This window comes from Pecten maximus, chromosome 8, assembly GCF_902652985.1.
Source record: "Pecten maximus chromosome 8, xPecMax1.1, whole genome shotgun sequence".
NCBI classification, from domain to species: Eukaryota; Metazoa; Mollusca; class Bivalvia; order Pectinida; family Pectinidae; genus Pecten; species Pecten maximus.
Genome location: NC_047022.1, coordinates 17060714 through 17073652, shown reverse-complemented (window position 1 = coordinate 17073652; position 12939 = coordinate 17060714). Strand labels below are relative to the sequence as shown.

The 12939-nt window shown below is 35.6% G+C and overlaps 1 protein-coding gene across 1 annotated transcript; it reads right to left on the bottom strand.

Annotated features, from left to right (window-relative positions):
• Positions 1–233: 233 nt before the first annotated feature.
• LOC117332990 (splicing factor ESS-2 homolog) lies at positions 234–11573 on the bottom strand. Its single transcript, XM_033892092.1, has 8 exons — positions 11379–11573; positions 10222–10384; positions 9630–9728; positions 8428–8576; positions 6802–6922; positions 5939–6297; positions 3781–3896; positions 234–1849 (listed from the first exon to the last, which is right to left on the bottom strand). The coding sequence occupies exons 1-8, from the start codon at positions 11484–11486 to the stop codon at positions 1528–1530; spliced, it is 1437 nt and encodes a 478-aa protein (XP_033747983.1). The 5' UTR covers positions 11487–11573; the 3' UTR covers positions 234–1527.
• Positions 11574–12939: the final 1366 nt, after the last annotated feature.

The following is a 12939-nucleotide window of genomic DNA, read 5'->3' as shown; positions in this document are numbered from 1 at the left end:
TGGCGGCCATCTTGGATTTCAGACCGACCCGAAAAATAACAACACTTGGTCGGGACCATCCCAGCATCATTTCAGGCAAGTTTCAGCTCAATCCCACTGGTGGAACTTGAGAAGAAGTTTGAAATGTGAAAAGTTTACGCACGGCGGACGGCGAACGGCGGACGGCGCACGACGACGGACGAAACATGATGACTATAGGTCATCCTGACCCTTCGGGTCAGATGACCTAAAAATACAGGTTGCAAAAAATGATACCAGTATGTTTAAATGTATTACAAAATCATTTGTAGCTTGTTTTATAATTTGTTAGGATGATCCTGTTAACCATTTCAACCCTAAGAAATGTTAGTGGACTCAGCCATTCATTCATAATTTGAAGTCCAATATGGTCAGTAGGGGTGAAAGGGTTAATGTAAAATAAATGAGTAAGATGACCAAAGTCCAGTGTCATAAACAATTTGACCAAGACCTTTATAATCAATGATGAAAGGATCTCTAAAGGATCATCTGAAAGGCTGTACAATCAATCTTGTAGTGGTCTATGGCTGTGCTTATTCAATGCCATATTTAAACCTTATGCATTTAGATTATATTAGCTTAGCAAAAAAAAAAGTTTTCAAAATAATCGTATATATCTTTTGCAATTTCAGCAGATCACTTTAAAGGCGAATATCAGGCTGAATTGATGAACTTAGTTAATTTTTCAACTCTATTTTTGTTTTTGACACTTAAATTAATAATTAAGATTTTGACTTTATTTCTGTGGTTTGACCCTAACCCTTACAGCTGATGACCTCTGCTGTTTTCGATTCTGTTTCTATTATTTGACCCTAACCCCTCATTCACTTTATAGAAAAGTCAGTCCTTTTTCTTGAATCTGTTCAGCAGATTGCAGTCATCAACCTTATGTTGACGGGTAAGAAAAACGACAGCTAAGATGAAGCACTAAAATGTAAGCTTAATGTACCATTGTAGCTCAAACTCCCTAAAAACAGGCGAAATGAAAATAACGCTCCGACCGTGTACCTACCTAAAATAGAACACACATTATAAGAAATATTATACACACTGATGTGAAAGAACAGACAATGACCCATTCCTGTTGAGTGTTCCATCAGGAATCAAACCTGGGTCTCCAGTGTGAACGCCATTTATAAAATCTTACTGGGCCTGTTCCTCTGCAACAATCTCAACCAGAGTGTAAGCAAAACTCTTACAGGGTCGAGATATCCTTGTCCAAGGTACAAACCCATCTTTGATTATTTTTCTCACTTTCTCGCATATTTAATAAACAGTAACAAAATGTAAGTTGTAATGAAAGCTATTCATAGTGCCATCATCAATGCACATTGGAATGCAAGTCACAGAGGCATATAATCTGTAAGATTGATTTGTGATCGAGAACGACCACATTTGGGCCTTCAAGGTGCATTTTTGTCACAGTTCATCACAGATTTCATTCACACATAAATCTTCACTGGAAAATATGAAGATAACTTTAAGCACAGGAAATTAAATATAATTTTTTTAAAAGAAATCTGAAGCTTTTTTTCTTTTTGGCAACTGTAGAAGATTGTCAGTAAGAGACGCTATATCTGATCCGTCTCTTTTACTCCCTGGAGTTGAACTCCCTTCAGGGGTATTACTGGCGTGTTTAGGGGTGAGTTGTGGAGTAAGGGTTGGAGTCTTGCCTCCTGTGAGACTATGGGATGGAGATGGAGTGTAGCTAGCTCTTAAGGCTTTGTCTGACTGTGTTCGGACACCAAGTCTGGCTGTTGCGAGTCTCTGCGCTGCTGGAGACATTGACTGTAGTCTTTCTGTGGTAGATCGTCCAAATTTTGGAGAGGGTCTAGCAATATAGAAAAGTAACATTAAGTTGCATTTTTACAAAAATTTAAACCACAAAAGCTCATACAATGCTCTTTATTATTAGATAATTAAATCTGACCTGAAATTACTGACATTGTTTCACGAATGTTGAACATTTATTTCTGTGTCTAATGTCAACAGAGACAAAATTATGATATGGCACAATACAAAATACCTATTTGTTTAGTAATATTAACCTGGGTATTCCAGATATCTGTCCATCAAAGAAAACACACAAAATTTATAACTGATCAGTAAAACCTGGGTATTCCAGATATCTGTCCGTCAAGTAAAACAAGAAAATTTATAACTGATCAGTAAAACTTGGCTATTCCAGATATCTGTCCGTCAAGTAAAACAAGAAAATTTATAACTGATCAGTAAAACTTGGCTATTCCAGATATCTGTCCGTCAAGTAAAACAACAAAATTTATAACTGATCAGTAAAACCTGTGTATTCCAGATATCTGTCCGTCAAGTAAAACAACAAAATTTATAACTGATCAGTAAAACCTGTGTATTCCAGATATCTGTCCGTCAAGTAAAACAAGAAAATTTATAACTGATCAGTAAAACTTGGCTATTCCAGATATCTGTCCGTCAAGTAAAACAACAAAATTTATAACTGATCAGTAAAACCTGTGTATTCCAGATATCTGTCCGTCAAGTAAAACAAGAAAATTTATAACTGATCAGTAAAACCTGGCTATTCCAGATATCTGTCCGTCAAGTAAAACAAGAAAATTTATAACTGATCAGTAAAACTTGGCTATTCCAGATATCTGTCCATCAAGTAAAACAACAAAATTTATAACTGATCAGTAAAACTTGGGTATTCCAGATATCTGTCCATCAAAGAAAACACACAAAATTTATAACTGATCAGTAAAACCTGTGTATTCCAGATATCTGTCCGTCAAGTAAAACAAGAAAATTTATAACTGATCAGTAAAACTTGGCTATTCCAGATATCTGTCCGTCAAGTAAAACACACAAAATTTATAACTGATCAGTAAAAACCAAAATTAACAAGGCATCGCAAACGATAAAAATCCCCTCGCGTGCTAACACATGAACTCTGACGCAAAATGGGGGGTGGGGTTATTGCAGGACATTGAAATAACATCAGTTGTCATTTGCACTGAACTGCAATAGACATGCATGGGATTATCAGGCATGGGCTCATTGCCTGATAAATATGGTATATATTGTTATGCATTCAACGGTATCTGGTTACGTATCACACTAGCAACTTCATTTCCTGATAGTTATTATAATTATAATTGGCGCCCTAAAACACAAACTCTTTCGAGGTATTCCCATGCTGGACCCATATATGAAGTTTGGTCAGGATCCGTTCAGAAATGAAGTCGCAAGAGTGCTGACAAAGATTTTCTATAAATAGTAACAGTAACCTTAACCTTGACCTTGGCACCCTGAAACACGAACTCATTCGAGGTATTCCCATGCTGGACCCATATATGAAGTTTGGTCAGGATCCATTCAAAAATGAAGTCGCAAGAGTGCTGACAAAGATTTTCTATAAATAGTAACGGTGACCTTGACCTTAACCTTGGCACCCTGAAACACGAACTCGTTCGAGGTATTCTCATGCTGGACCCATATATATGAAGTTTAGTCAGAATCCGTTCAAAAATGAAGTCGCAAGAGCGCTGACAAAAAGTAAACATACGTACGTACTTACGTACGAACGGAACGCTATATCCCCTCCCCACCTTTCGTCGCGAAGGGATAATAACTGATCAGTAAAACTTGGCTATTCCAGATATCTGTCCGTCAAGTAAAACAACAAAATTTATAACTGATCAGTAAAACTTGGCTATTCCAGATATCTGTCCGTCAAGTAAAACAACAAAATTTATAATTGGTTATCATAAGTATTAGACTTACGATGATAGCCTTGCTTGTACAGACTTCAATGCTTTCTCCTTTTTGTCCCTGTGGGCTTTACTGGCTTTCTCTGCAAGATCCATTGCAAGTCTGTCTCTTTTTGGCATCTCTGGAATCTGTTGAAGAAAAGTTTATTTAATCATTGGATGAAGTGAAAACGACCGTTGGAAATATCTTTCCCTGCTTATATACTGTTCCACGGCTTAAAAATAACAGTGACAAATGTAGCTCCAATATAATAAAACATGCAGAATGACATTACAAGAGCTGAAGGGGCAGGGATAATTTGGTAGCACACCCCTCACCAATTCTCCCCTATCAAACAAATTCTACCTACAATGGTGTCGACTTGTGTTTGGGCTCAAAACCTCATCCTAGACAGAAACAAATTTTACTAATCAATTATTTCCTTTGTCTGTATTTATCAATCAGTCAGTCTGTAACTAATAATTAGCCAAGTCCAGTAATATGTTTTATCATTGTCCTGTTAGCCCACTGCTGTCTTTTACCTAGAGGAGATGTGTTAGTACCTCTGGGCTTACTGCAGGATAAATACGGTAAGGAATCAAGGATCAACCTAGGAATTTTTACTGCCATTTATGGGTAGTTTCTCCTCAGTATTTTGTTCCATTTTCCCCCTCAGACTTCTGTTTAATTCACTCAAATATTATATTTTCCTTCATTTTTATGGAAATAAAATCCTTAAATCCTCCAGATTTGCTATTTTCACATGGAAAATGTGTTTTTAATGTAAATAAAAGAAATTTTGCGATTTTTCAAATTTCCCCTTTTCAGAACTGTTTTTCTCATTTTTTCCGAAAAGATTAGTTTCCCCTAAAGTCTAGACAAATCCATGGGAATATGAGTAAATGTTATGGCAATTCATCAATCATGCACCAAGATCACAATATCATTAAACCTCTCTATTCTTTAAGGATAAACTTTAAGATAATTTAAAGGGACATCACGGTAAACCAATTTTTATTTTGTATTTTTTCATATTATTGGGTATATCTTTGAAAAAAATATCCTTATGAACAATAACCATTCGAATTTGATGATATATGTATATAAAAAACATCAATTATTAATTATAAAAAGGTTATCACAATTCGTTGATCAATAGTCTGAATATGCAAATTTTGTGACATATACGTTATTATACGATAACACGCATGCGCACAACACACTAAAACACCTGAAAACAAAAATGGCTTCCAATGTGAATCGACTGCGGTTGAAAACGATAACAGCTTCCGCAATGAAGAGAATAATTGGAAAATGGGTCAAACACAATCCTAGAATTAAACTGGGGAAGCAGTACAATACAGTTCAAACATGAAAACAGCAGTAATACGGACGCTGCTCGTATTCTGCTTGATTGCTGGATAGTAGGTCATGACAATCTCGGTAATATTTACACCAACTCGGTAATATTTATACAGTCTGTACCAGTACATCGCTATACTGTCACTATACTATATGTACGGTGTTTACACTTATTTACACATAAATATATGTGCCGGAATATATACAGAACGTGTTAAACATTTAAACCACTGTATAATATTGTTGTCCAACTAATCCAATTCGCCTTGTAAACTATCGTGTGTTTGTGTTGCCTCGATTTCAAAACAGTTACGTGATGATTTAAAAATAATTTCCGCGCTAAATTTAGAGGGGGATTCCCAACTAAATCAAGTGGTCAAGCTGGACATGCGGATCGACTGAACATTGGGACAGCACAGAAACATAACTGGAAAGGAACAAAACACGTACATTCATTGAAAATTACAACGTTTTTACCGTGATGTCCCTTTAATGGTATGGGGATATAACATGAAAAATGATGTGTAAGCAGACTCAAGTGGTTTAAGCTCTGTATCATGAAGAAATACATTAAAATTAATCCTAATTTGATTACATATATACCATCCCTGTGAAAATGCACTTTTATCAACTATTTTTTCATAGAAATTATTACGCCACTGTATCAGCCAGTCAAAAGAGAAGTTACAAATGGCAACATCATTTTTTTTTACCTCATGTGTTGCAATTGATAACATAATTATTAAGCCAATGAAAATGCTTGTTACAAGCAAGATTGAATATCCGCGGGGATTGATTTTTAAGTATTTCAATAAAATGTTCCCTTTACCTTGAATGTTGGACCACCAGCACTGGTGAGCGGTGTGTCATTTCCTTCAAGGCGGTATGGAGTGCTATCTATCTCTCCCCATGTCATCATTGGAGAGTCCTCAACTCCAGGAGCTGGAGAAGGGGTCCCTACAAAACCATATCCATTGACCTTGGGAGATTCTAAGGGCATGATTTCCTTTCCATCATGACCTATCTTGCCATAACATGTAAGGGCTTTTAGAGATGCTGCCTGCTTGATCTGCTCAGCACTCCTTGACTGATTCCAAGGACTGATCTGGAATCTAGTATTTTCATGAATTATCTCCCTTGGCTTGCCTTTTCTCAACTCGATAAGTTCAGCTTCACTTAATTCTTCACCTGTCAACAAAACATACAAACTTTTAATAATATTGAAGCCAGTACACAGCCATTCTAAAATTTTAATGTTCCGATTGATTTATTTACATATTACACCCTAATTATGGTACCATTTCCCAATGGAGAATAGGGCTTTTTACATGGGCACACAGACTTGATCAGCTCAAACAAACTTTCAGATCCCAGAGTACACTAGAGCTACATCAAATCTACAGTTTAAGTCTGGACTGCAGCATTACAGACCGATGACAGATAAGGAATTAAGGGTGATATAAACATTTCACGTAATCTGATGAGTGTTGGTCATATGAAATAACGTTAAACTGATGGTTATCAAAACCAGTAAAAGATTTGTTTCATTATAAGTGGTAATAATTTCTTCATATCAGCTCTTTGCAGTAGGTCATAGAATACATGTATGCAGTTTTGTGCTGACAAATTGCGTATATTGACAAGAAAAAAGAATTTCTTTAAACATTACACTAAATACAATCTGATACGTACCATCAGGCACATACATGAGGGCGTTTCGGGCCTTGTACTTCCACGAGTCTGCCCCAGCTTTAGGTGGTCCTTCTATAGCCTGCTGTTCTATGCTGGGTAGTGCCAAACGTTCATCCTCTTCCTGTGCACAAAAAAAATAATGTTCAAATGCTTAATTCAAGTATGATGTTGTTCCTTGATGACGTGACAAGAGCATACACTTAACCCTAGATACTTCAGATGTTACATTCACTTTCACTCTCTGCACCCATGCAGATTGAGGTTACATGGTACTTGTACTGCTAACATTTAGCAATAAACAGTGGTTTTAATGTTGCTATAGTCGATATATGGCAGCAAGGTGTATGTGTATAAGGGGCAAATGCTATGGGAACCCCTTAAAACACCTTACCATTTTCATCAATTTTGAAAACTGAACCAATAAAAAATCTTGTAACCGCCTTTTTAAATTTCATATGACCCCTTGGGTGTTATAGCCTGAGGCACTGGGTGTTAAAACCTGACCCCCTGGGTGTTATAGCATGAGACACTGGGTGTTATAGCCTGAGGCACTGGGTGTTATAGCATGAGACACTGGGTGTTATAGCCTGACCCCCTGGGTGTTATAGCCTGAGACACTGGGTGTTATAGCCTGAGGCACTGGGTGTTATAGCCTGACCCCTTGGGTGTTATAGCATGAGACACTGGGTGTTATAGCCTGACCCCTTGGGTGTTATAGCCTGACCCCCTGGGTGTTATAGCATGAGACACTGGGTGTTATAGCCTGACCCCTTGGGTGTTATAGCCTGACCCCCTGGGTGCTATAGCCCGAGACATTGAGTGTTATAGACTGAGACCCTGGGTGCTATAGCCTGAGACACTGGGTGTTATAGCCTGACCCCCTGGGTGTTATAGCATGAGGCACTGGGTGTTATAGCCCGACCCCCTGGGTGTTATAGCATGAGGCACTGGGTGTTATAGGCATATGGTGGCAGCTGCCACTAAGCATTTTGTCAATGGGAAAACTCAGAGCCACTTAGATATAGTTGTATGTGATCCATAGAAGATATTCAGTGTTTTCAAAAGGTAGCTATAGGTAGGTGGGGTGATTGTTTTTTCATTATTGCATAGCAAGAGTGAGAATTACGAAAAAATATTCAATATTTAAGTGAAATATGACCAAAAGTCCTCAACTAACAAGAATGTTGATTTATTTACTGAAATAAACAAAGGGCACTTTTGAAAAAAAGTTGAATCACAATACCGATTATAAAATCTATAAAAATCCAAAGAGATTGATTGACAAAGTATGAAGAGATCTCTGGACAAACAAATTTTACACTTAACGGACAGTTGGACTTGGACAATGTCATACCATAATAACAGTACCGACTCCCATCAAATTTTGAAGGGTGAAAAAAAATGATTTTTTTTTAAAATATAAAACTATAAACATTTGTACTGCATTTGTGAAAATGTAATAAAAGTATACTTCTTTTAAAATACTGTTAGTCAATGCAAAATGATTTCACATGTATGATATATCAAAGAATAGTTGTATCTATTTTGTACTACATGTATTTGGGATTCCTATGTATACATTTCAGGATTGTTCGACATCGACAAATACCAATGTAAGCTACCTACTGTTGTTCTGTCCCTCTCATTTTCATAAAGCCAGGCATGTTTCTCTCTCTCTTTCTTCTGTGTCTCCTCCAGAATTTCAGCAAATGAAGCATTGTCTTCACTTGTGTTTTTGGATAAGTAACGATCCAAGGATGCAAGGTCTTTTTCTTCTATAAACCAAATTGAAACAAAAAAATATACTAATTGAAAGGTAAAAATAGGAAAACAAAGTTTTTAATTACAGCCATGACATATAACAAAATGAACAAGCAGATTATTTAAGGAAAATTACACTCAAAATCAAGGAATTTATTTAATTCAGCAGTGTAAGGCCTAAACATTTCCATGCTGAAATGTAACACATTGATAATAAGATGTCTTTTAATATGCCCACAAATGCATATATGAATTTTGTTTACCCAATAATATTTCTGAGGAAATAAGCCAATGTCTGGTGATAAGCCCCTCAATTGCTGTATAATTATAATTACCAACAAATGCTAGTTCATATACTATTAACAAAGGGTTACATTATTTTTCATGAGAATTATAAAAGGAACCAAAATTTCCCGTATCAATGATATTTTGAAAATGACTGCAGCATAAGGATGTACATGTATTTATTTTCTTATGGAAACAAGGAAACTGATGTAATCTGTCTCTTATCCCTTTCCAATTTTATTCTGTCCGTGTAATAACTTTGGTAGTATATTTGTTTTACGGACAGCATGATAAATTAACTTCCTTTTAGTACCTTTGCTGGGGTTTGAACCCTGAATCTATGATGTATTAATCTTAATTTCAACTGATCAAGTTACCAGTAAAGAGAAGATCTTTCTAGCCAAGTGGTATCTTTTGGCTAGTTTTTACCAGGGTTACATTGAAATGACAATACATGTAAGATGATATTGGTGAAAGTCTATAACAGAGGCTTTTCACGTATGCTTTTCAGACATCACCTTAAACTTCTTTAGCATTAGGATTGATTCGACCCTAATTACAAATGTATTAACTAATTATATCATCTCGAGATATTTGATACTTTGATATATAAAGTTGGTTTAACTTGTTTCGTAATTGGTGTAAAATGAACAAAGTTAACATTTGATGATTACTATTTAAAAATTGAAATGAAACTTCCATACAGATAATTACTATAGAAACATTGAAATGAAACATCCATCTACAGATTACATAATATTATTTATACAGTTGCTTCATACTTGTAGCCTTGGATGATGGCTCAGGCTCTCGACCATTGTGTTTCGGAGACTTTTGTCTACTGTCTGGTTCTGGAGTCTCAAAAGTGGCTGGTGTGGCATCTGTAGTATAAAACAGATTAGATAAATGTAAAGACAAATAAAGGTGGGAAAAGTTACACAATTTTATTAAATAATATAATTTTGAAATTAATCTCAGTAGATTTGAATATATATATATTTTATCAAGTCTGAGAGAAGAACAAGTCTATATACATTTGTATGTTCAGTACTGATAATCATATCATATGATTGAACCAACAAGACGTTTTTTCTTTGATTATATGAAATATCACAATTTATCATATATGTCACAAAGTGGATAGATTATGCAGCTTTCTACTTTTATGATGCATTGCTACCTTCTTTTTTTTAGCAGACAATAGCGTAAAATGGGCAAATGATTATAAACAACATGCTAAAAAGTGACTGGTGGCATTTGACTTGATGTTGGTTCATGTAATTTTTTTCATACAGGTTATGTTAGTTTATGAAGACAAGCTATATATACTTAGTAGGATATCTTAACCTTCAAAGATTCAATTATTGAACATACATCCTGTTGTAGAGCCTGTCTGGGGTCGATTTGTATTCTGCCTCATCTGTATCTCACGAAGCTTGACCAGATCATTCTTCTCAAGGGCTGTGAAGTATTCTGTATGTGACTGGAGTTTGGGCAGGTCCGGAAAGAAATCTCTTTCAATTATATTCTCAAGATTCTGAAAGTTAATAATCAACATTATAATTCTTCTACGCATATAAAATATAGAATATTTCTTTAATGGTTGAACGGAAAGTAACCACATCCCAAATACCCAATATACATACTGCTCCAGTACAGTATACATATATACTGAACATATGTATACTGTACTGAAAGAGATGGATCTCACAGTGTAGGGATATTGTGCCACCCATCTCATATATATGATATCATTTTTTAATGAACCCCTTTAGTGGTATGGCTTTCATATGGAGTTTCGATATTGACACCATACAGGAAAGGACCATGGCTGTAATACGTACGTGCATGCTACTCCAACAATGTTAGAAGACTACAAAGTGGCGTGTCCACAGTGTGAAATTTTGACCAGCATAAGGGTATATATATAGTATACGGACGAAATTGAACACTGATATGCGACTAAATGTGTATTTTGGGGTAGATAAATATCTTGTTTATCCATACATGTAAGGTAAGTGCTATGTCACGCCTGATTTTATTTTATCTGCACCATGATTTAGCGATACTAACAGTGTAGGAGTATTCCACGTTTTCTTATAGTAGCTAGATATACAGTATCACTGTATGTAGTGCACTCTGGCATGGCCTTATATTACATGTACACCAGACATGGTGTCAGGGAAGAGAAAACTCGGGCTAACGATTCCACTGCGAGAAACTTAAAACAGACGCCTTGTCGGCAGGCATCAAAACCAAATAATTAGTCAGAAACATTCAGCTAGTTCTACTTCATCCATACACGTGCATTGGTTATGAATTCATCATAGACGTACATACGTACTGCCTACACGAGACGGGAACATCTCATGTGCTAGATACCAACCTTGGTATTTCTCGCTAACTTTATCAAAAACATGTGCTCAAAGTCGTTAATACATATATAATGTACAGTTCACATGTAGCAGCGTACTGTTATTGAAGCTATAACAAGACAGAACAGCTGCAGAAGACTTGCCCAGGTTGATTACCTTTGTGTAGGTCTCTTCATCAAGCACCTTTATATTTGTTTTCTGATTTCCTTGTCGATGTGAATCCGTAGTAGCAACAGTTAGATCGCTCGTTTTCTGTAGAGCCATAACGACTTCTCTTTGTAGGCCTATTTATTAAGACTACATCACAATATAGACGCGTATCAGCTGTCTCAGCTGCATTTCACGACAGTTCCAAACGTTTGCTAGAAAATCTGTGTCATTTTCCAGCTTTGATATATTGGGACTGTTTCAAGCGGTTGTGAGATATCGAATATATACTTTCATAAACGGAGACTGAATGAATTCTCCGGAAAATATACACAAAATTATTAAAATTAAAAATGTTATTTGAAGATCCTTGAATACGATTTTATATTAAACGTGACTTCTCAAATGTATACTGACTTGATATACAAAAAACTGAAAAATGCATGATGTATCTATACCTACTATATTTGTGTAACTGTTCCATGTTCTATGTCTATATGTGATCGTATGTAATTTACCTGTGTCTTGATAAAGGGGCAGATTGCCTCGAAAATTCGGCAATTTACTTGTCTGTACTGTCGTTATTACTACTTGACATATATCTATTTCTAGTAATACGCATCCAACATTTGTTTGTTAGGATCCAGTACCTATATTGGTTTATACCGTCGTTATTACTTACTAGACCCTATATATTTATATATACATTGTATGTATATATCCCGACCTGTTCGTTTTCTGTGTGTAGTATATAAGCTTACACTTATATTTCAATAAATACATATACCGTGAGTCGATAAATTTTACTTGTGATAGGTACCTATATGAACTGAGAAAACTCCAGATGCGCATTAAGATTAGTATCCCGTTGATTTATTCTCCAAATAATGAATTGAAGTCTCATTTTTGTTGTGTTCATATGCGATCTAAAAGTTATAGAGGTGGTAGATCATGAGTTATACTGTTTTGGCTTGGTTTTTAATTTTAGCGGACAATTTACAGTGGCACAGAGTAACATTGCTGTACAAGGCAGAAAAGCTTATTATCTCCTCAATCGTAAGGCAAATAAATTTATGTTGAATGAAAATACTAAATTATCATTAGTTGATACTTACATTATGATATCATGCATTTTGAAGTATGGTTGTGAGGTCTGGGGCTTAAACACCGCACTACAGATTGAAAAGCTACATTTTTTCGTTTTTGAAATCTGTTTTGGATGTGAAAAAAACCTGTTAATAGTTCTATGGTTTATTTTGAAGTTGGTCCTTTTCCATATTATATACACTGTAAATTTCTTATTGTTAGATACTGGCTATACCTGTTGAAGACCGATAATTGTATATATTGAGGGCTTGTTATAACGAATTAGTTGAACTTAATGCAAAAAGTCGAATTGTAAGGCAAACTTGGTTTTTCATTTGAAACACGAGTTATGTTCATCGGGTTTCGGTGACGTATGGTTGGCACAGCATGTGTTCAATGAAACATATGTTTTATTGCTATATAAATAACTGATACATGACATTTTTATTGTAAAATTGTAAAAATATTGTATGAAGGTAAGTTT